At 36.7% G+C, this 25667-nt stretch overlaps 1 protein-coding gene across 1 annotated transcript in view; it reads left to right on the forward strand.

Moving 5' to 3' along the window:
- LOC129757445 (arrestin domain-containing protein 4-like) overlaps nucleotides 1-22368 on the forward strand; it is a 39465-nt gene extending 17097 nt beyond the window's left edge. Inside the window, exons 5-6 of the mRNA XM_055754670.1 lie at nucleotides 5358-5543; nucleotides 21737-22368. Of these exons, the coding sequence (XP_055610645.1) occupies nucleotides 5358-5543; nucleotides 21737-21937 (387 nt within the window). The 3' untranslated portion in view covers nucleotides 21938-22368. The remainder of the gene's footprint in view (nucleotides 1-5357; nucleotides 5544-21736) is intronic.
- Nucleotides 22369-25667: the final 3299 nt, after the last annotated feature.

A 25667-nucleotide genomic window follows, 5' to 3' on the forward strand; every position in this document is an offset into this window, starting at 1 on the left:
ACGACAAGAAAATTCTAGAAAACTGTAACACAACTCAACACTTATTGTAGAGAAAAATGTACTGGATATTTCATCGGCATCTTTCATACTTTAAAAATTTTGACGAATGAAGAGCAACATTTCATGCGATTTTAACTGAATTTGCGCTCTTAATCTTAACGCAGATTGCCGCAGCTAGAGCACCGTAGTAGTTCAATTTTGATTTTAATTTCATGGAAATGTTTAAATGAAATAACGCTCGCTGCCAGCGGTTTAACTCTGCTCATTTAATTAGATTTTCAGTTGTTGAATATCTCTGCTGCTAGCTCAACCTGGCTCAACCATCAGCAGCCAGCCAGTCAGTGAGATCCGGTAGTGCCAACAGTACTTAAATAAGTCAATTTAAAACTTTCCTTCGCAACTAATAATCTGTTGGTCGTTGGCTATAGGTTAGGCTGGGCGAGAGCCTTTTTTTGTACCTTCGCTGTCCGAATAAGTTGGTCCACAACAGTGGATTACTTTTTAACAAATGGTAATAACTACTTCTAATCAAACAATCAATCAATCAATCAATGGTAATAACCTAGTACGTAAATCCACTTTGACACTTCAACGCATTCTAACTTTTTTTTTAACCCATACAAGTTTTCGAAGTGCTGATTTGACACTCCTGACTATAACAGCTTTAACTCTCTTGTTTCTCAATTTATAGTTTTTCTAATCTTATAACTTGTGAATTAAAAAAATATTTAAGACAATATTTAGCTGCAATCATTTATTATTTCGTACCCAATAAATAAGCGAAAAAACATGGATTAGTGAAAAAATACTTTATATCAGGTATCAAAAACATTTTACTTAGAGCAAGTTTACATGTGTTAGAAAAAGTGTTGGGAATTTTTACAATTGTAAATAGCACGCGTTGCAAAAATTGCAAAAATGCAAAAAAAAATCTCAACATCTGTGGCCGTTAAAGTTTTATTTTTACAAAACTGTTTCTATTTCAACCAACTTGTTTTCAATCGCAGCCACATCCCGGCAATGTTATTCAAACCGTGTGGAGCACATCTCTCAGATTTCCCCTCTGATTTTCCATTTTTTGACAGATATAAGCTTTTTTCCTCAGATTGAGGCTTTCATCTCCTATGCTCTCAAGGCAAAAAAAGCTTAAATCTGAAGAAAAAAAGCTTAAAAACGAGATTCACGAGCACTTCAGGGTTCTGATCGCAGCATACGAAAATAGGAAAAAGTGTAGGAAAAAAATCTTAAAACATTTATCGCATTGTAGGGGGAATTCGTCTATGGCCGGACAACATAGATTTTTCGAAAACGCAATATCCTAGTAATGTTTTAACACCAAAAAAATAAAGAAAATAATAACCTGATATGGTGTTTAAAATATGGTAATCCAATCTGAAAAGGTAAACCAATGATAAAGGGTGATACGGTCAAAATTTGATCAATATCAACTTGACGTATTTCCACAGAGAACCAGAGAACGGGCCCCGAACAAATATGTGTCGAATACGTGAGTTAGAATTTGAATCGTCGGCCATTTTAAAACCGTTAAAATTTCCCTAAAAACAGCACCATCTAGTGGCTCTTAGCTAAGTGACTCAGCTGTTGTTGTCGATTTTTTTGTCAACAGTTGAGAACACTCAGAACATAAATAACCCTAAATTTACTTCCAGGTCGCACCAAAACAGAGTTCAGCTAGTTTTCTTTTTTTGGGTTGCAGAAAAAGCAACATAATGAAATTTTCAGCAGGAACTATATGTATGCTCTTGAAACGATTTTTTTTTGTTTTGGCGATGTTCCCTCATTTGGTACTCGTTTTGTATTGAGCCAGAAAAAAAGTAAACATTATTTAGTTGTTTGAAGAGAAAGTTCATATAAGATTTTAATTATTATTAATTTCATAAATTCCATTATTCATAAATAGTTCAGTCAACATTTGCCCACAGAGAACCAGAGAATGGGCCCCGAACAAATATGTGTCGAATTCGTGTGTAAGAATTTGAATCGTCGGCCATTTTAAAACCGTTGAAATTGGCCTAAAAACAGCACCATCTAGTGGCTCTTAGCTAAGTGACTCAGCTGTTGTTGTCGATTTTGTTTTGTCAACAGTTGAGAACACTCAGAACATAAATAACCCAAAATTTTCTTCCAGGTCACACCAAAACAGAGTTCAGCTAGTTTTCTTTTTTTTGGGGTGTTGAAAATGCAACATAATGAAATTTGCAGCAGGAAATATATGCTTTTGAAACGAAATCTTTTTCTTTTGGCAATATTGCCTCATTTGGCATTCATTTTGTATAGAGCCACTGATTTTGTTTAAGAAAAAAAGCAAACATTATTAAGTTGTTTGAAGAGAAAGTTCATATAAGATTTTAATTATGTGTCTGTTTTAATATGAATTATAACTTCAAAAATAGTTCAGTCAACATTTGCCGCAGGATTTCTGTATGATGTGTTAATTTATGATACCCCTCTAATGGATAAACTCCACTTTTTGTTTAGGATCAGATTTTTTCTAATCAAATTTAGCTTAGCTTAGCTTAGCTTGGTTGACTACTCACATCCAAATTTATACTAAATGAATTTCACGTCTGAAACAGATATTTTTAATTGTTAAATAATGATATAGTCGTTTAGCTCTGATTTTTCTACACAAAATGCATTTCGGATCAGATTTTTTCTAATCAAATTTCAATAATAACGAAGCATTTCAAATCTAATTAATCCAAAGTATCACCACCCATCTTCGTTCGAACATTGCGAAATTCTAGCATGTAAACATCGCGTCTTTTCTGCCAGGATAGGACTTCAGTACCTACTTCCGAAAATATTCGAAAATTGGAAAAGCTTCTTAATATCGAATTTGGCCTCTTAGACAGAGCAAAGTAATTGCATGGAGGTTACCTGGACACCTAAGAATCCTAAGAATTTGAGGGAATAGCAGAAGGCATTTAAAAGCAACTCGATATCAAAATTTTATAAATTCTTCAAATATTCCCCCCTTCTTTTATACTTATACAGATATCCGATAACACCATGCGCCAATTTTTCACCAATCCTACCGAGATAACAATTCTGTGAAAGAAAAAATAATACTGAACGAATTTTTAAATTTGTGTTTATCATCAAAATTTATTCTAAATTATAAAAAAAAAATCAATTTAGTCTTGATGTAGTGAATTTCATGTAGACAATAACAAACACAAGCCAAAAATTGAAAAAAACATACAATTATTTTAATACCCGATTGAGTGACTGAGAATAAATTTGGCTTTGAGCGCATTTTTCATTCGTTGAAGGTACTATCGTCTGAGCGTGTAGAAAAAATGGAAAAAATAAAAGTACCGATAACGACATCTGGTGGCTCTTAGCTAAGTTGCAAAAATGGCGTCGTTTATTTTGAAATCACGGTTGGTATTTTTATACACGGTTGGGGCTCCAGCCCGAACTGTGGTTCTCTGTGGTATTTCTTTCAATTTTGCATTTAAAAACCTGAACACCCCTCATTTTGAAGGTGTGTGTGTAGAAAGTTGCTCCTATTTTGATTTTGGAATTCACTCTACAGTTGTCAAAATGCCGTCCAAGAAAGAAAAGCAGCGTATCGAAATTTTGCACGCGCATCGCGAAAATCCGAGCTACTCGCACGCAAAGCTGGCAAAATCGCTAAAAGTTGCCAAATCAACCATTACAATTGTAATTAAAGTGTTTGGGGAACGATTGTCGACAGCCAGGAAGTCTGGATCGGGGGGAAATCGAAAACCAGAAGCCGCTGAGACGACAAAGAGAGTTGCCGGTAGTTTCTAGCGAAACCCTAACCTCTCTCTCCGAGATGCTGCAAATAAGCTGGGTGTATCGTCTACAATCGTGCATCGAGCCAAAAAACGAGCCGAACTATCGACTTACAGGAAGGTAGTGACTCCAAATCGCGATGAAAAACAAAATACGACGGCCAAAACGCGATTCCGGAGTCTGTACACGACGATGCTGACGAAGTTTGACTGCGTGGTAATGGACGACGAAACGTACGTCAAAGCCGACTACAAGCAGCTTCCGGGACAGGAGTTTTATACGGCAAAAGGAAGGGGAAAGGTAGCAGATATTTTCAAGCACATGAAACTGTCAAAGTTCGCGAAGAAATATCTAAGCCATCTGAACCTGTGGCTTGAAAAGCAGCATTTTCATAGCTTCCGGGACTGTCAACCAAGAAATTTACGTGAAAGAGTGTTTGAATAAACGTCTGCTGCTGCCATGGAGTGGTACGCCGCCAACAACGTGCAGGTGGTTCCCAAGGACAAGAACCCTCCCCACACGCCAAAGCTCCGTCCAATTGAGAAATACTGGGCTATTGTCAAGCGGAACCTAAAGAAGAACAAAAAAACTGCTTAGGACGAGCAGCAGTTCAAGGCAAACTGGCTTTCTGCGGCGAAGAAGGTGGACAAGGTGGCTGTACAAAATCTGATGGCAAGGGTTAAGCGTAAGGCCCGGCAATTCGGATTTGGAAAAGCGGAAGCCTTACTGAATATTTTTCCTGGAATTTATACCAATTAAACTTGAAAAAGAAATTTAATTTGATTTTTTAAATAAACGATTTCACCGATTTACACGCGTTATCCCTTGACCAAATTTTGACCGTATGACCCTTTATTGGTACTTTAGAAATCCAACCTAAATCCTGGGGAATGGGACCTGAGGCTTGAAATTTGCAAGCTCAGACTTGATACCTACGATCTGAGACTATATTTAGACCTAAGATCTTCAAACCTTCAGACCTGAGATATGAGATCTGAGACCAGAAACCTGAGATCTGTAACATGAGAACTTAGACATAAGATCTGTGACATGAGACCAGAAACCTGAGTGTGTCTTGAAACTCAAGACATGAGACGTGAGAAGTATGAGACATGAGAAACAAGACGTGAGTAGTGAAAAGTGGTAAGGATGACGTGTTACGTGAAAGATGAGAAATTCGATGTGAAAAGTAGGTGAAAAGTGAGACGTTGCTCGTGAGAAGTGAAGGGTGTGAGATATGAAAAATGATTTTAGACGTAAGAAGTTATTAAAGAGATCAGAGAAGTAAGAAGTGAGGAGTGAAACATGTCTCATGTCTCGTGTCTCATGTCTCATGTCTCATGTCTCATGTCTCATGTCTCATGTCTTGAATCTTGAATCTTGAATCTTAAATCTTGAATCTTGAATCTTGAATCTTTAATCTTGAATCTTCTCATCAATGCGTGAACCATCCTAACCTGCAAATTTATATCAACAGCCTGTCAGAAGAACCCGGAGGGGAACTAGCTTCATACCTTCCTATGCAGATAGATGCTTCAATTAAACGTGTGCTTTTCCATGTTTGCTTCCAGACCATCCAGTACTTCGCCCATGGAAAGCTGATGCATCAGGAGCGCCGAGAACTGGCCTCGGTCGTACGGAATCGCATCAAGTCCGGAAGCCGGGATGTGCTGCAGAACGCTCATCTGGTGGTTCCGCCGCTTCCCCCCACAAATCTGCTCGGCTGTCATCTGATACGGATCCAATATAGTGTCTGTGTAAGTGTTGTCTGTTGTCCAGCTCCCTGCACTTTTTGACCTTCCCAAACACCAAGCTCTCTTGGCCTCTTGCTTACATGCAAGGGACAGTTTTGCGTGGACCGGTTGAAATTTGGATTTATTTAACCTGGTTTTTTTCTCATGTTAACTTTACTTCGGTCGTACGGCTTTGTCAGAATCGTAACCTCAATCGTCCTAGTGAAACTTCTAGTGAACAAGATCAAAGCAATGGAGTACATTTGGAACGTAACAACTTTTGTAAAAAAAAACAACCTTACTAATTAAGTTTGTTGACTAAATTGGCAATAGTCAGTTTAACTTAAAAGTGGGAAAATAGTTCTATGCTTATTTTTTTTTGGAAAGTACACAACCAACCTCAAGGTTTATCAAAATTTTACCAATTTTTCCTTAATTTTTTTGAAAACTTAGTGGTGTCTCTCTGATACTAGTTAATTTAATAGAAAAGAAAATAAAACACAATCAAATAATACGTAGATATTTGATTTTCCTAACATTTCAAGAAATGGCTCCTGTTTAAATTACACTTAGGCACAAGCTCAGAAAAAAGTGGAACAGACCAATCTAGTTTTTTTTTTTTTTTGTATGAGAAGATCCACTGCGACCAACTTTTTGTGATCTATTGTGGAATAACCCAATTTATTATTTATCTGATTACGCAATACTGTCATCATTGATAGAGATGGCAGTTGTAGTCGAAATCGAGACATTATTCCAGTTTGGGATGGTATTTCTTATGAATCCCACCACCTTACTGGCTTTCATCTTCCAAATATCATCGGGCGTCAAGATTCGCTTACCAAGAACTTTCAGTCGATGTGTCATAAGATATCCACAGTCACACATTAAGTGCTCTGCAGTTTCTACTTCAGTTTGACAAAACCGGCACATCTCATTTCTGAGTTTACCTATTTTATGTAAGTGGTAGTTGCATGGACAGTGCCCTGTAAAAAGGTCTGTAATTGTTTTAAGATCCCTTTTCGATAGACTTAGAAGTTCACAAGTTTTCTTAGAATCGGGCTTTATGAATTTTTTAGATTGTCTAGCACCGATGGCTACAAGCCATTTGAATTTGATCTTTGAGTTCTCCCATTTTTTTAATTCACTTGTAAGAGCACAAGTAGATACTCCACAAAAAGGTTCAGGGCCAATCATGCGCCTTTCAGATCCTTTCCTAGCGAGTTCATCTGCTTTCTCATTGCCTTCTATACCACAGTGGCCTGGAACCCAGTATAGGTTCACTTGATTTTGGATTGATAATTGATTCAAAGCATTAATACAATCCCACGCCAGCTTTGAATTGCACATTGGGGCTTTCAGAGCCCGGACCAATCTAGTTACTAACATCTGAGGAAATACTAAACAGATTTTTGCTAAATTTACACCATTTAATTGCTTCAGGTATAAAGATTCAAAATGCAAATTTTTTTGCTAGAGCTTCAGAGTTTTGAGCTTAACATGAAAACAGAGACGCAACTTTTCAATGAATGATGTGCATTATTTTAAAGTGATTTAAAACTTAGATAAAAGGCATAGAAAAACGGTAAAAAGTTAATTGCAATTGTTTATCCATTAGCATTCAGTTAAAAAAACATTAATTTTTAGAATGAATTAACCATATTTCAGATTCTCTTCCTACCACAATGTTTTTTTATACCACAACTTTGGTTCGAAAACGTAAATTTCTTCAATATACTAAGGTGATCCAGGATAAAACATTCGCTTATGGAGGTTTTACATTTTTTTATAGAGGCTTTGTGCATGAAAACTCGTGGAGCCTGTTGAGCTCTCTCGAAAGGGGTTTCTCGCTTATCCTGGTCTAACTGTGATTTATTTGAATTTAGGTTAAGAAAAAAAGGAACTAGTTAGAAAAACTTCCTAGACACTTCGCATTTCTGCACGGTCGTGTTCCATTGAAATTAAAACCTTTAAAAAATATTTATTAGCGTGCGCGTGATTTAATATTTGTCATGTTTATCATTTTTGTCATTTTTGTCATTTTTGTCAATTTTGTCATTTTTGCCATTTTTGTCATTTTTGTCATTCTTGTCATTTTTGTCATTTTTGTCATTTTTGTCATTTTTGTCATTTTTGTCATTTTTGTCATTTTTGTCATTTTTGTCATTTTTGTCATTTTTGTCATTTTTGTCATTTTTGTCATTTTTGTCATTTTTGTCATTTTTGTCATTTTTGTCATTTTTGTCATTTTTGTCATTTTTGTCATTTTTGTCATTTTTGTCATTTTTGTCATTTTTGTCATTTTTGTCATTTTTGTCATTTTTGTCATTTTTGTCATTTTTGTCATTTTTGTCATTTTTGTCATTTTTGTCATTTTTGTCATTTTTGTCATTTTTGTCATTTTTGTCATTTTTGTCATTTTTGTCATTTTTGTCATTTTTGTCATTTTTGTCATTTTTGTCATTTTTGTCATTTTTGTCATTTTTGTCATTTTTGTCATTTTTGTCATTTTTGTCATTTTTGTCATTTTTGTCATTTTTGTCATTTTTGTCATTTTTGTCATTTTTGTCATTTTTGTCATTTTTGTCATTTTTGTCATTTTTGTCATTTTTGTCATTTTTGTCATTTTTGTCATTTTTGTCATTTTTGTCATTTTTGTCATTTTTGTCATTTTTGTCATTTTTATCATTTTTGTCATTTTTGTCATTTTTGTCATTTTTGTCATTTTTGTCATTTTTGTCATTTTTGTCATTTTTGTCATTTTTGTCATTTTTGTCATTTTTGTCATTTTTGTCATTTTTGTCATTTTTGTCATTTTTGTCATTTTTGTCATTTTTGTCATTTTTGTCATTTTTGTCATTTTTGTCATTTTTGTCATTTTTGTCATTTTTGTCATTTTTGTCATTTTTGTCATTTTTGTCATTTTTGTCATTTTTGTCATTTTTGTCATTTTTGTCATTTTTGTCATTGTCACGGCTCAACGTCGTGACAAGGTTATGTGATTCGGTCGGATAAAAAGCACTTTCCTGTAGCAGTATGAACAGCTTTAAAGCTAGAAAATTTATTCATTTTAGATAGGTTTTATCAATGGCTTTCAAGTTACTTACAATTTAGTGCCTTATAGTTTCCAATTAAACGTAGTAATCAAATAACTCTTCAACCGATATTTAAACAATGTGTTTAGCAGTCTATCCACATGCTTTTTTCCCGCAATTGTAAGTCATATTGTTTTTATAGGTGTTGACGTTTTCCTCCTTCTTCGCCGGGCTCCAAGTGCAATGATTTGTTTAGGTTTCACTTAATAGGGCAGCCAGAGGGAATCGTGGCCGTAACATTCCCCCCTGCGTAAGACGAGGTCACAGCTTCTAGTTCGGTCTTACCATCATCAACGACGTCGATCACTGCTAGATTCCCTGCGGCTCGTCGAATACGGCCGTTATTCGTGCGTACCATCGCCTGTCTAACCTCCCCATCTTTTCCAGGGTAAACCTCTTCAATTTGGCACCGAATCCAGTTATTGCGCCTTTTCTCGTCGGCCACAAACACTAAATCACCTGGCTCGAGGGGTTTGGTTTTTTCAAACCACTTGGTTCGTCTGGCAATCGTCGGAAGGTACTCCTTCAACCACCGCTTCCAGAAGCTGTCAGAAATGGTTCTGGCAAGGTTCCAGCTACTGCGTAGGCCTTCAGGGGGATTTACTGGTTCTTGTGAGGGCATCTTGGCACCCGTTGATGAGCCCAACAGGAAGTGGTTCGGAGTGAGAGCTTCTTGATTAGTCGAATCGAGAGGTATATACGTTAGAAGTCGACTGTTAACAATATTTTCGGCCTCTAGTATGATAGTTTCAAGAGTTTCGTCGTCGGGGACCTTAGGCGCATCATGAAAGCATTCTAGAGCCGTTTTTACCGAGCGCACAAGACGTTCCCAGACTCCGCCAGTATGCGGAGCCGCTGGAGGGTTGAAGACCCATTTAGTATTCGTGTTCGTAAAGGATTCGGCACATCGTTGATTGATGTTCAGTAATTGCTCTCGAAGTTCATTCGCAGCTCCTCGAAAATTTGTGCCATTATCCGAGTAAATCTCAGCAGGGGCCCCTCGTCGCGCGATAAATTTTTGAATGCACATTTTACAGGAAGTTGTTGATAAGCTATGCGCGACCTCCATGTGCACAGCTCGGGTGGTAAGGCACGTGAATAATGCGATCCATCGTTTCGCATGAGAGCGTTTTACTTTAACGAAGAGCGGGCCGAAGTAATCTAAACCCACGAAAGTAAACGGTCGTTGGAACGCGACTAGACGCGCTCTTGGGAGAGGTCCCATCTTTGGTTGAGTCGGATTTTTGTGATACACCTTGCACCACTGGCATCGAGCTGTCACGGTGCGAATCAGTTTGCGCAATCCAGGCACGTAGAACTGCTGTCGTAGTTCGTTGAATACGGTCTCGTGGTTACGGTGCAGATATCGACGGTGGTAGAAATCTACAAGAAGAAAAGTTAGACGATGGTTTTTTGCTAGAATAATTGGACACTTAGCTTCGATCGGCAGGTTGGGGGCAGCGCCGATACGACTGTCCATTCTAACAATCTCTTCTTCATCGATATACGCCGACAATTTATACAGCGGACTAGCGATCGGCACCGCCCCCGCACGCTTGCCATTTCGGCACTTCTGCAACACAGCTATCTCATCGTGGAAGGTTTCCCGCTGAATGATTCGGATTAACTCCAGCTCTGCTTTCTTAAGATGCTCTTGTTTCAAATATTCAAGAGGAATAACTTGGTCGTCTTCTTTCCGCGTACATATTCTGAAGACATAGGCTATCGTACGATGTATGCGTTCCCATTTGCTGAACCGTGTATAATCCACTAACAATTCCTTACTCGTTTGATGATGAAAGCAGCTAGATCGTAGTTCTTCTTGTACATTCACGGCTTGCCACTTCTGTTCTGGCCAAGTTGATTCTAGCTCCCACAGAAACTCAGGAGCGTGGAACCATCTGCTACTTTCTTCGAAACAGGGGCCATGTCCCCATTTTGTGGCTTCATCCGCAACGTTATCACGAGAGGACACCCATCGCCATTCGTTCAAATTTGTGGATGTTAGAATCTCTCCGATTCTATAAGCGATGTATGAATGATATTTTCGAGCATCAGCATGTATCCAGTGAAGCACGGTTGAAGAATCGGTCCAGTAGAATCTCTGGGAGATCGATAGTTGGTGGTTTTCTTGAATATAGTTTGCCATACGTGTCCCTAGAACAGCAGCTAGTAGTTCAAGGCGTAGAATCGAGAGTGGTTTTACTGGAGCCACCTTTGATTTAGCGCCTACCAGAGTACAGCGCGGAAAACCGCGGTCGAAATAGCGAAAATAGATAACACAAGCATACGCTTCTTCGCTGGCATCAACGAAGGTGTGCATTTGTATTGGCTGACAAGTTTCAGGTGAACCTTGTCCGAAGTAGGGTCGAGAGATTCGAACTTCACCAAGACGAGAAAATAGGTTTGTCCAGCGCTTCCAATTAGCAAACGTGCTATCATCGACTGGTTCATCCCACTTGCACCCGGTCTTCCATAGGGTCTGTATAATTATTTTCCCATGAACCACAAAAGCAGCGAGCATTCCGAGTGGGTCATACAGACTCATCACTGTACTAAGCACTTGGCGTTTTGTTGGGCGAAGCATACCATTTAGTAGTCTGGTGTCCAGTTGCGGGAGATTTAACGTAAAAGTAAAAATGTCAAGTTTAGGTAACCAACGAATACCCAACACCGACAAAGCCTTTTCTGACGTCAGCAGACCAAGATCCTTCGAAGGGGGAGCATTAACTTCGCCGATTTCATTTAGAACGATCGTAGAGTTTGACACGAAGTTTCGTATCTCAAACCCTCCTTGAGAGTGTACATATTTAACCTCTTCAACTAGCCGGATGATTTCTTCTTCAGTATTTCTGCTATCTAGGAAGTCGTCCACGTAGGTTCCATGAATAATAGCTTCAGTAGCCGTCGGAAATAGGTGTTTAAATTCTTCGGCGTTGAGGTTTTTAATAAACTGAGCCGAGCAGGGCGAACAGGCTGACCCAAAAGTTGCCACGTCCATTGTGTAGATACAAGGTGGGTCTGAAGGGTTGTCTCTCCAGAGGAAACGTTGTGCAGATCTATCTTCTCCTCGTATTTTTATTTGGTGAAACATCTCTTTCACGTCGCCACATATAGCGATTTTTCTGGCTCGAAACCTGTAAAGTACGGATGGCAACGGTGTTAGGAGGTCCGGTCCCTTAAGCATCATCGAGTTGAATGAGACGTCTTTTACTTGGGCCGATGCATCCCAAATTAATCTTAGCTTTTCAGGTTTTTTGGGGTTTGAAACACACCCTAGTGGCAAGTACCAAGTTTTATTTGGGTTGGCCGACTTGATTTCGGCCGCCGTTGTTTTGTGGGCGTAGCCTTTCACCAAGTAATCTTCGATTTGTGCCTTCACTTTACGTTCAAGTTCAGGATTTTTATAGATCCTTTTCTCAAAACATTGAAGACGCTTGACCGCCATTGGAAAACCATCAGGAAAGGCAGCATTTGCATTCTTCCACAACAACCCGGTTTCGAATCCTCCGGGGATACGTCGACTTGTAGATTCTAAAATCTCACGGGCTTGTTTATCCTCTCGGGACTCTAGTGTTGGTATATTTCCTACTACCCCCAAGTTATCTACCATGATGTATTCTTACACCAAATCATGAAGAAAATGGTCTTCTTTTATAGAAGAACTATGTAGTACATTATGGTATCTATTTTCAATAGAATCAACAACACCTCCGTATAAGCACCATCCTAGCCGTGTTTTCGTTGCGATGGGCTGACCCTGAAATCCTTCACGCACCTTGAGTGGAGTTGCTAAATGAACATTTTCGAGCCCAATCAAGATCTGGGGTCGGGCTAAGCTATAATCTTGAATAGGCAACCCTTTTAGATGTTGATAGTTTGCGGCAAGTTTTTTTGTATCAATCGATTGGACGGGGAGCTCCAAGGCATCGACGGTTCGCGCATTTTTCAGGACGTACTTCATGTTTTTCCCCTTCTCCGATATTTCCACTTGAACTGTCTGGGAATTGTCTTCAACACGGGTTACGTTCCCAGTCCACTTCAGATGTAAAGGGTCTGGAAAGCCTTTCAACTCCAATTTTTGCGCCAGACTTGATTCTATCATAGTCACTTCCGAAGCTTCGTCGAACAAAGCAAATGTATCAACTGATTTAGATTGATTGTATATGGTAACTGGAAGAATGCGATAGATGACAGAACTGTTAACCCTGTGGTGGTTTTGTGGACTTGGAGGCGGGAGAGATGGTTGATTTTGTGGACTTTGAGGCGAGGGAAAGTGGAGTAAAGGGTGATGACGTATGCGGCATCCTTCGTACGTGCATTTCTTTGGACGGCGGCATGGCCACGGAGAATGAGCTTTTAAACAGCTTCTACACAAGCCATAGATGCGAACCATCTTCAAGCGTTCGTCAACCGAAATATTGTTAAACTTATCGCACTTATCTGCCCAGTGATTCCCTTCATTGCAGACCGAGCAAACCCTTCCGCTGCGCTGTGTCATGTTAACTTCACTTGGTCCTTCTCCTGACCGGTAGTCGCTATGATGAGCACAATTCTTTGGTTTTACTCCAGCTCCTCGCGACCTATTTTCTTCTGCTTTCGAAGACTTATAGTTAGTTCCTGGTGCTGTGTAGACGGTGACAGCACTTGCCTTGCGAATTACTCCGGAAATGAACTTTCCAAACAACCCCAGGTCGACTACAGGAGCTGCTTCAATATATTCTGCCCACTTATACTTGATGTCTGATGGAAGCTTCTCGACAAACTCTTGAAGCAATGTTTGATTCGACAGATGTGCTTCAAGTCCTGCTGCCACTAGGTGACTGCAATAATTTTGAATCGCCAACCCGTAGGAAATTACCGTTTCCAACTTACCCTCTTTTGGGGCTGGAGTGTTCCGTATTTTGACCAGGAGAGAGCTGATCAGTGTTTCCGGTCTTCCGTAAAGCATGCGCAGAGTTTCCATCAAATGTGGAACCATGTCCGGTACTAGTAGACTGCTTCGTACTGCTTCTAAAGCATCACCACTTAAGCTGCGTTGTAACCGAAGGAGATTTTCCACATTGGAAAATCCACATTCCTTATTTCCGATCTCGTAGCTACTATAAAACACGGGCCATTCTTCTGGGCTACCCGTGAAGGGAGGTAAGTCCTTCGGTAGGTATTGACGAGCCACGAGCTGGGCTTCAGTATGTGTTCGTCTCCTTGGCGGAATTTGGTCTTCTCGATCTTGCTGATGAGGCATCGGAGTAGCAACCTCTTGGCCACTACTGACCGGATGAAGTTCCGAAATGTCGAACTCGGGTTTTCTTCCAGGTGGTTTGTTAAGGCTCGTTGAGTTCATCGGTGGCTTTTTTTTGAGCACCGGTTCTTGGTTTTCGTCACCGCTAATGGATGGCAGACTTTCTACCCATTCTTTGGTTCGTGTGGGTGGAAAACTGCTTATACCGCTTCTTCGGCTGCCTGCTTCGTCGATTTGCGCACTTAATATTTTATGCTTTTTCTCCAGGTACATTTCTTCTAACTTCCGAAGGGTTTCTTGACGAGCCTTATTACGATCCAGTTGCGATTTTGCGAATGCACGCTCTTCTTCGCGGCGCTTTCGCTCAAGGTCGGCTTCTTCTTCTTCTTGGCGCTTTTCCTCTTCAATCCGTCGAAGTTCCAGCTGCCTTTTTTTCCTCTAACACCTGCAGCTCTAGAGCAGCTTTTGCCGCGCGCGTAGATGACGTGTTACTTACACGAGATATCTGGGATCTACCATCGACACTTTTCGAAGCACCTTCCGTCGCATCTTTCCCGCCTTTCTCGCAGTCAGGGCATTTCCACGGACGATCTGCTATAGAATCTCCCACGCCAACACAGTCGAAGTGAAACCATCCAAGGCATTTTTCGCATTCTACCATATTTGGGGTATCCGGGTTCTTGCATAACTTGCATGATGACTTTGGACGGTTCCTCGTTCCGGGCATCTCGAAATTAGATCTGCGACTAACTTGAGGTTTTAAATACGATAAATTCTTTAAAGTTTGTCACGGCTCAACGTCGTGACAAGGTTATGTGATTCGGTCGGATAAAAAGCACTTTCCTGTAGCAGTATGAACAGCTTTAAAGCTAGAAAATTTATTCATTTTAGATAGGTTTTATCAATGGCTTTCAAGTTACTTACAATTTAGTGCCTTATAGTTTCCAATTAAACGTAGTAATCAAATAACTCTTCAACCGATATTTAAACAATGTGTTTAGCAGTCTATCCACATGCTTTTTTCCCGCAATTGTAAGTCATATTGTTTTTATAGGTGTTGACGTTTTCCTCCTTCTTCGCCGGGCTCCCAGTGCAATGATTTGTTTAGGTTTCACTTAATAGGGCAGCCAGAGGGAATCGTGGCCGTAACAGTCATTTTTGTCATTTTTGTCATTTTTGTCATTTTTGTCATTTTTGTCATTTTTGTCATTTTTGTCATTTTTGTCATTTTTGTCATTTTTGTCATTTTTGTCATTTTTGTCATTTTTGTCATTTTTGTCATTTTTGTCATTTTTGTCATTTTTGTCATTTTTGTCATTTTTGTCATTTTTGTCATTTTGTCAATTTTGTCATTTTTGTCATTTTTGTCATTTTTGTCATTTTTGTCATTTTTGTCATTTTTGTCATTTTTGTCATTTTTGTCATTTTTGTCATTTTTGTCATTTTTGTCATTTTTGTCATTTTTGTCATTTTTGTCATTTTTGTCATTTTTGTCATTTTTGTCATTTTTGTCATTTTTGTCATTTTTGTCATTTTTGTCATTTTTGTCATTTTTGTCATTTTTGTCATTTTTGTCATTTTTGTCATTTTTGTCATTTTTGTCATTTTTGTCATTTTTGTCATTTTTGTCATTTTTGTCATTTTTGTCATTTTTGTCATTTTTGTCATTTTTGTCATTTTTGTCATTTTTGTCATTTTTGTCATTTTTGTCATTTTTGTCATTTTTGTCATTTTTGTCATTTTTGTCATTTTTGTCATTTTTGTCATTTTTGTCATTTTTGTCATTTTTGTCATTTTTGTCATTTTTGTCATTTTTGTCATTTTTGTCATTTTTGTCATTTTTGTCATTTTTGTCATTTTTGTCATTTTTGTCATTTTTGTCATTTTTGTCATTTTTGTCATTTTTGTCATTTTTGTCATTTTTGTCATTTTTGTCATTTTTGTCATTTTTGTCATTTTTGTCATTTTTGTCATTTTTGTCATTTTTGTCATTTTTGTCATTTTTGTCATTTTTGTCATTTTTGTCATTTTTGTCATTTTTGTCATTTTTGTCATTTTTGTCATTTTTGTCATTTTTGTCATTTTTGTCATTTTTGTCATTTTTGTCATTTTTGTCATTTTTGTCATTTTTGTCATTTTTGTCATTTTTGTCATTTTTGTCATTTTTGTCATTTTTGTCATTTTTGTCATTTTTGTCATTTTTGTCATTTTTGTCATTTTTGTCATTTTTGTCATTTTTGTCATTTTTGTCATTTTTGTCATTTTTGTCATTTTTGTCATTTTTGTCATTTTTGTCATTTTTGTCATTTTTGTCATTTTTGTCATTTTTGTCATTTTTGTCATTTTTGTCATTTTTGTCATTTTTGTCATTTTTGTCATTTTTGTCATTTTTGTCATTTTTGTCATTTTTGTCATTTTTGTCATTTTTGTCATTTTTGTCATTTTTGTCATTTTTGTCATTTTTGTCATTTTTGTCATTTTTGTCATTTTTGTCATTTTTGTCATTTTTGTCATTTTTGTCATTTTTGTCATTTTTGTCATTTTTGTCATTTTTGTCATTTTTGTCATTTTTGTCATTTTTGTCATTTTTGTCATTTTTGTCATTTTTGTCATTTTTGTCATTTTTGTCATTTTTGTCATTTTTGTCATTTTTGTCATTTTTGTCATTTTTGTCATTTTTGTCATTTTTGTCATTTTTGTCATTTTTGTCATTTTTGTCATTTTTGTCATTTTTGTTATTTTTGTCATTTTTGTCATTTTTGTCATTTTTGTCATTTTTGTCATTTTTGTCATTTTTGTCATTTTTGTCATTTTTGTCATTTTTGTCATTTTTGTCATTTTTGTCATTTTTGTCATTTTTGTCATTTTTGTCATTTTTGTCATTTTTGTCATTTTTGTCATTTTTGTCATTTTTGTCATTTTTGTCATTTTTATCATTTTTGTCATTTTTGTCATTTTTGTCATTTTTGTCATTTTTGTCATTTTTGTCATTTTTGTCATTTTTGTCATTTTTGTCATTTTTGTCATTTTTGTCATTTTTGTCATTTTTGTCATTTTTGTCATTTTTGTCATTTTTGTCATTTTTGTCATTTTTGTCATTTTTGTCATTTTTGTCATTTTTGTCATTTTTGTCATTTTTGTTGTTTTTGTCTTTTTGTCATTTTTGTCATTTGAGTTTTTGAGGTTTTGAAAGGAAATTTTTTAAAAATTATTTTGTGTATTTCGTTAAAAAACTATTAAAAACACGTATTTACATAGGTCCAAAAGTGAATTTTAAATTTTGTCCGCTGTAGGAACAAGCGTATAGAATCAAATGGCAAAATAGAATTTTGAAGCCTAATTTTACTTTTTTTCCTTTTTAATAGAAATCTAACCCATTAAAGTCATTAATCCTCGACCAAATTTTGCTATTGTTTGCTTTTAACTGTTTATAAAGCAAAAAAAATCAAAATTAAATTATTTATTTTCAAAACCTGTGTTTATTTTTGAATCAATTGAATACCAAAGTTGTGCTGTAGCTAACAGAAAAATCAAGTTCATCATTTACAAAAAAGTAGTTCTTAGGCAGCCTCTATGTTACCCTCTTATAATTGTATATTTTAAGCACTTGCAATAACTTTTTTGCCCTCTATGAAAATTTATCAATTGAAATTTCCAAAACCGTATTAGAATTAATCAATAATTTTGATGTTTCTGAATATAGATAACTCATAAGCATTTCAGATTGCCCGGATTTAACCGGGCTCTCCCAGATTTTCAAAGAAAAATGGGAATGCCTGGTCCGGTCCGGATGCCCGGATATCGAAGAAAAATGCCATATTTTTGTTCCAGGACTATTCACAAACGAAATTTCAAATTTTTAACTTGTTCCAGCGCATGCATTTTTTTAAATTGTGAATTAATTTCTATTAGGATTTTAGTGTCTTCTTTTTTTTACTTTTCTCTTGCCTTTTCATGGAACATACGTAGATTTTGGCTGTATTTGCCCGGATGTTATCCGGTTTTGTATTTAAAATTTAGGAACACAATGCCAAAATCTGGTATGCTTTATCAACAAACAACGGGTTAAAAAGTTAAAAAATACCCAAAATTCAAATACAAAATAACAAAACTAAGAATTGAGAATTAAAAATAAAAGTTTGACAGCTTTTCGAACTCCTATCAGCATTGAGAATGAATGAAAACTTGAATTCTGAAAAACTATTTGATCACTTAATCAAAGGCTAAATACTTTTAATCATTAACAAAATTGACCTTTAAACCTAGAAGCATTTACGTTTATAATTAAATAATATTTTTTTAAAGTAAACCTTTGAGTCTTTGAACAAATTTTAAATTTCAAGTGTGATGCCTGCAGCCAATATTTACCAAATGCACTAAAATTTTCAATGAAGTTTCCGTAACGGAAGCATTTTTTAAATTTGCGATTGAGAGTCAATCGCCGTTGATTTGTTTTTATTAATTTTTCTTTTGAAACTTTGAAAGAATCCTTGAACTGAATTTGTCAGTAAAAATGAAAGAAGTTTTTTTTAACTATAATCTTAGCTTTAGCAAGCATTGCTGAATAATATACAATGTATTGAATTCCATTTTTCATTCAATTGGACGCACAATACTGAAAATCATATGTGGCGTAAAATGAGATTTTGGATTTTCCAGATGCATAAAACTCTGAAGACCTGTTCACTTGATGTTCTGAATTTTGAAAATTCTGCCAGTTGTCAGGAGCATAATTTTTGAAGGTTTCGGCTACATAAATTTTAATTGAATTTTATCTCATACTTCCAGATTTTGTAAAAGATTGACTATTTGGGGAATGTAATAAAAAAAATTGATAATTTTAAGAAAATTATTTAGCTTTTTTTGTTAAAGCATTTTTTTGCCTAGGAAATTATAAATTATATGGATTTGAAATTTTCAAGCCTCGATATTTGCCAACGTGTTAAAATTAATATAACATTAAATCATGTAAGGAGAGTTGATGATTCAGAAGAGAACCCATGTACTCAATTGTTATCAGAAACAGAAGAAAAATGCAAGAGTTAGAAAAAAGTGATTTAAAATTATTTTGGAAAAACTAATGTTCATTGATTATTCAAATATTTTGATTTTTAAAATTAAAAACATAAACCATAAATCTTATATGTGGCTTTTTCAAACTCTGAAATTTTGAAAATTTGAAGTTTTTGGCTCCTCCGACCCAAAAGGTTGCCGACCACTGGTTTTGCTGAATTATAAACAGGCCTGACTAAAGTTCTATGAGGCAAAAAAGCTGCCCACCGGTAAAATAATAAAAAAAATACGGTGGGCAAATCGTGCGAAAAATATTTGAACCGCGACAAATATTTGGACCGGGAAAATTCGTAATTGGCAGCAATACGAGTTCTTTAGCGGACACCTGGTAGGTTTTCAGCCAGCAAATTTTCGTTGATAAGTCTCACCTAGATGTTACGCCAGCCAGTCAGAATGTCAAAACTATTGATATGATGAATGGCCAAATATACAAAGAAGGCTGCCCCGTTTTCTCTGCATAGAATAATAGAATAATAGAACAATAGATACCATGAAGTTTATACTATGTTTTGGTTGGTTTTGGGATCGTTTCATTATGCAAAAATTGTGGTGAAGTTATAAAAAGTCAAATATGTTGGTTTTTGCCAAAGGAACACAATCGGCTAAATTTGTCATAACTTCGACCAAATTTTTTTTTGAGTAATTTTGAAGGTAAAGCTTCAAACGTGATCAAAAATAGCCTTGATTGGGAAAAAGGAAGGTTCATAGTAGGTATACATTGTAGATGGCACACGTCGTGCCAAATGTAAAAGTCGAAAAACTTCCCCACTGTACGCTATCTCAAAAACCACTTGACAGAAAGTCTTAAAAATGTGCACATGTATACATTACATTACTAGCATTACTACTTCCCCGATGGGGGAAATAAATAGAGGTTTATGTATTTTATTTAAAATTTGGAAAAAATCAAATATCCGAAAGATTACAATACCAAAAAAACAAATATTTAAAGATGAGATTCACCTTTTATATTCTTTATTTTATAAAATTTTTTGATAAAAATTACTTGTTTAAAAGTTTTGTGCAATGATGGGAGGGGTGTATGGAAATGTCTACGCTTGTCCACGGCGAGGGGGGTAGGGGTTTGGGACTTGCCCTCGTGGACATGCTTGTTTCCAAGATATTTTAAAAAGACATACACCGTCTTAGCCGATTCAGGCTTTACACACTGAATCAATGACGTGGCCAACTTAAGATTAACATTTAACATCCAGTACTGAGATGGGAATCGACTTACAAGAAGGTAGGGACTCCAAATCGCGATGATAAACAAAATACGACGGCCAAAGCGCGATCCCGGAGGCTGTACACGAAGATGCTGACGAAGTTTGACTGCGTGGTAATGGACAACGAAACCTACGTCAAAGCCGACTACAAGCAGCTTCCGGGACAGGAGTTTTATACGGCAAAAGGAAGGGGTAAGGTAGCAGATATTTTCAAGCACATGAAACTGTCAAGGTTCGAGAAGAAATATCTGGTTTGGCTAGCCATCTATACCTGTGGCTTGAAAAGCAGCATTTTCCGGGACTGTCAACCAAGAAATTTACGCGGAAGAGTGTTTGAATAAACGTCTGCTGCCTTTCCTGAAGCAACACGGTTGTTCCGTACTGTTTTCGCCGGATTTGGCATCTTGCCATTACGGTAAAAAGGCCATGGAGTGGTACGCCGCCAACAACGTGCAGGTGGTTCCCAAGAACAAGAATCCTCCCAACAAGCCAGAGCTTCGCCCAATTGGGAAATACTGGGCTATTGTCAAGTGGAACTTAAAAAAGACCAAAAAAAACTGCTAAGGACGAACAGCAGATCAAAGCAAACTGGCTTTCTGCGGCGAAGAAGGTGGACAAGGTGGCTGTACAAAATCTGATGGCAGGGGTTAAGCGTAAGGGCCGGCAATTCGGATTTGGAAAAGCGGAAGCCTTACTGAATATTTTTGCTGAATTATATACTAATTAAACTTCAAAAAGAAATTTAATTTGATCTTTTAAATAAACGATTTCACCGATTTACACGCGTTTACCTTTGACCAAATTTTGACCGTATCACCCTTTATCATAACATAAACTATGAAAAATACCATGAATGAAGGTCCTGGAATTGGTTTCTGAATGATTTTTGAAAAAGCGTGATAAAATCGAAACAATAACCGTGATAAAATCACCGTTTGGCTGAATAGTTGAAATGGTCAATATTCGGTATTCGGCCGTTCGCCAAATACCACTATTCGGTACACCTCTAGTTCTAATCATGTATCTGCATTGGCTTGATGCTTGACAAAAATATGATTAGTGATGATGATAAATAGTTGTAGCCGAATATTCTCTAAGCAACATATTTGAGTTATATTACGAGGTTTTCAAAACTATATATTTTTTAAATCGGTTAAAAAACAAGAAAACAAGTGAGATTTATAGCGATTTTAAGCGAGGAGTGTCAAATTGACACTCGAGGTCTGGTTGAGGTATTTTTTAGTCTGAACGTGAATAATAAACAGTGATGAAGCAAAACGAAAAATTTAATGAATCCATTAGGGGCCCTAGATATTTTTTTTAAATTTGAATGCATCCGAACAAAGTTACAAACTGCCAAACTTCTAATAGTGTCACACTGACACTCAAGAGCGGATTAAGGTTAAACCATTTAGAAGTTTCGTGCATTCGAGTAATTCCCATGAAGTTATTTTTATGCATCTACTGATGCTGCACTAAACCGTATTGGCTACGAAGCGATACCTTTTGAGCGGTTTTAACCTAAACGTGGTAGGTTCCCCCGGTCTGCACTAATCGATTTCTGTTTTGATTCCATTTCAGATTCTGATTGAACCGAACCTGATGGAGCGACAGGTAGCACTCCGTGTTCCGATCACTTTGGGCACATATCCGTTTCGGCGGCTGAGCGATAAGGACGAGGACGACGAGGACAATCTGCAGCACTGGGTGGAAAATTACGTCCACTATCCGGCTACCCTACCCGTTTCGAGGGCTTTGACGGCCGGTGGAGAGGGACAGTAGCTGCTAGTTAACAACGTAGTTACGAGGAAATTCGATTCTATCAGCTTGTTCCACCCTCGTCATAAAGTGTTTGCTGATGGACCACGCGATGGTAGCAAGCAAACTAGGAGCGCTGCTCTATGACGAATCTTATCATTTGAGAAGTGAGCAGCGATGGAACAGTGATCATTTGGAAAAGATATAAAAAAATGTTTATTAACAAATCTAACGAACACACAGAAAGCACCTCTAAGTCACATTTTTTGAAACTTCATTGTCAGGAAATTAAAATTAACCACCTGTGAAAAATCGGTTTGTCCCACTGTGCCCACTTCTGCACGAGTCAACGAGAAAACTACCCTTCCAATTTCCCAGGGGTAAGAAAATGCGATACTAACAAGGCTTTAACAAGATTTAACAGATAAAATCAATAAAGATTAGTGCACACGCTAGGGATAAATGTTTTTATTTCTCTACTGGTTGTCGTTGTAATCAAGACGGACTGGAAAACGGCAAACAATTCCGAATGCCATTTAACTTCTCTAGAATAAAGACAACATCTGCATCAACTTACTTTGGAAATAAAAAACTGTTGATGAGCCGAGCCCTTTGGGTTGATATAAAAAAAAAGGTTTACCTTCTCACTTCCATCTGTAGGGGAGAATGAGGACACTTGATTCCTTAGCTATATCCCGAATGTCCTACAAAGATCAAATGTTCTAGAAAAATGTGCCAAATGGAGCAAAACAACAATACTCAATGCTCGAAAAATGAGTAATTGAACATTGTTAGAAAAATTTCACGAAATGTAACTTGATGATCTTTATCACTATAAAATGTTCCTTACATGGAAAAATTATAGCTAAAATATTTGTTCAAAAATATCAATCATTCGAGCGTAATATGAACTTCAAAGCAATGGAAAACTCTCAACTTTTTTCAGAAAAAGTTTTCTAAAAGGTTGATTATTGATCCCTAGATTCAATTGATCCCTAGAGTTGAAAACGGTATATTCTTCTCCTGAATTGATCGTAATCATTGCTGATTACGAGATTACTAATATTTATGCAAAAACTTATATTTATCCATCAATTGTCTGAAGAAAAGGGCCAATATAAATAATTTTCTCTAAATTATAGAAAATAGCGCCTTTAAGTATGCAATGTCTTTAGTGTTGAGACAAAGTTATAAAATTTTCTTCTTCTGTCATTTTTAAATTGTGAAATAAGAACAAACATGATCAAAATTGTCAATAAACATTCTATCTTGGGGTTTCGTTTGATTTTTTTTTCTCAAGGATTAGTGCTTCCTAAATAAAGGATCAAGTCCTCTTCAATAGAGGATCTTGTCTCCCTTAACTTCAAAAATATCGCAATTTTTTTACTCCCACGTTTCTTGTACATCTACGGGTTCAAGTATCGTTCTTATTTTTTTAGCATAGAAATTTGAAGTTACACGCTGTCAGAAAATGTAAAAGCTTGCGAGTTGCTAAATTTTTCCAAAAATATATGGAGAAAATAAGAAAAGGGGATCAAGTATCCCCACTCTCCCTTACCGTTGAGCCGTCAACACGTACGCCGGAGCATCGTATCGTTGCTGTGTAAAGTCTGTTTCACATAGAATCTGGTCGGATAAAATAGATCATTTCTCCGCAAAGAAATAACGTACAACAAAAGAAAAAATGTCCTTTTGTAGGGTTTTTATTGCACTTTAAGGAAAAATATACATAAAAATCATTCGTCAGCTTTTCGGATGAATTTTCGAACTTTTTTTGTGATACCACCCATCATTTTCTGCACAGTACTGCTGGTAACCTCATTCGCCATTTTGTTCCATCACTTTTCCATTTAAGCGGGTTTTTTCATGGTTCTGCCACATTTCTTCAGTTTGCCCTTAACTATTGCCCAACATTTCTCGATAGGACGAAAACCCGTTCAGTTTGGTGGATTGATACTTTTTTTTAACAAAATCGATCTTGTTCTCCTTATACCAGTTAACGACACCCCGGCTGTAGTGGCAGCTTGCCAGGTCCGGCCAGAACTTCACCGGACCTTTGTGGGACCGAATGAATGGCAAAACCCTCTTCTGCAGACATTCTTCTTTGTAAACATCTCCATTCCCCATTGATGAAAATCTTAGTCCTCCTCCCACAACTACAGATCCCTTGCCAAATCATTAACTTACAAGCAAATTTATCTGCAAAAACAAACTTGAATCTACCCGCAACATTCCCTTTACGCTTCGCAAGGTAAAATTTGTTACCGAATATTTGTCCAAAATCCATTTTGACGTAAGTTTCGTCGTCCATCAAAATGCATCCGTTGTACTTTGTCAACACTTTCTCGTACAACTTCCTTGCCCTGGTTTTGGCAATTAGGTTTTGTTTCAGCGTCCTGTTGGGGTGTTTGCTTGCATGACAGTCGATTTTGGATATTTCAGGAATTTCGCGATCTTTACCCCTGACCACGTCGTTTTCTCTACGTGAGTGTGCAGAATTTTCTCTCGCCTTTCGCGTTCCATCGTCGATAACTTTTGACTGACTGCTTAAATCTTGATGAAATTTTCACCACTAAGTAAACAAACCATCCGGATCAAAATCAAAAGATTCGAGATGTGACAACTAGGGGCGCTGCAGTAAATGAAAAGATGCGGCCAGATTCTATGTGAAACAGACTTTACCTGCAACAACATTTTACAAGAACCCGAATGAAATCGTCACTTCCGTCAAGGATGTGAAGATTTCTTTTCAGATCGGTCGAAGGGGAACTGCTCGTATATTGGCGGAATCTTTTAATGATTTTCGAAATTTTTTAAATTATTTTTTTTACCCACAATGCTAAAAGTGATCGTCCATTCAAAGTTGTACTTCGTGATCTCTCCGGCGATCAGACACCGGATGAAATCACAACCGAATTAAATTCTTTGTTAGGTTTTTCTCCGATTCAAGTAATTCAAATGAGGAAAAGAACCAACACGAATAATACCACTAGTTTTGGTTTTGCTCTTAAGCTTTATTTGATCCATTTTAAAAAGGATCAGTTTAATTATTAGCAAATTCTTGAAAAAGCTCCTCTTATGTTTCATTGTCGAGTCAAATTTGAACCTTTTCGAAAATCTTCTACAAATTAATTTAATGGAAATGATGCAGCTTTAATGTTAAAAGCAGATTCAATGTTTGAAGCTTTCCAAACTTCTTATAATTATGCTTACAATATTATTAGGACTTAACGATTCCCTCATGGATCCAAATAGATTTTTAAATATTATGAATTGGAACGCTAGATCTTTGCTGGTTAACCAAGATGAATTCTTTTTATTTTTGAAAACTCAAAACATACATATTGCTGCCATCACTAAAACCTTTTTAAAGCCAGACAATAACTTGAAAAGCAATGCTTTCTTTAAAATTTTGCGAAATGATCGACTTGATCGACAAGGTGGGGGTGTAGCTATTTTCATCAATAGTCGTCTCACATTTAGACTTTTTCCTTCTTTCAATACAAAAGTCCTAGAAACAATTGGAATTGTATTAGAAACTTTTATGGGAAAAATTATGATTGATGCCGCATACTTGCCTTTCCAATGCAGCGGTGAAATGAAACATTTTTTGAAGGGAGATTTACACAAACTCACCAGAAATGAATCTAGATTTTTTTAATTATTGGTGACATTATTGCAAAACACCGATCTTGGATAATATTTCATCAAATTCTAATGGAAATATTTTAATTAATGACTACTCTGCGGGTTA

The sequence above is a fragment of the Uranotaenia lowii genome, chromosome 3 (assembly GCF_029784155.1).
Source record: "Uranotaenia lowii strain MFRU-FL chromosome 3, ASM2978415v1, whole genome shotgun sequence".
NCBI classification, from domain to species: domain Eukaryota; kingdom Metazoa; phylum Arthropoda; class Insecta; order Diptera; family Culicidae; genus Uranotaenia; species Uranotaenia lowii.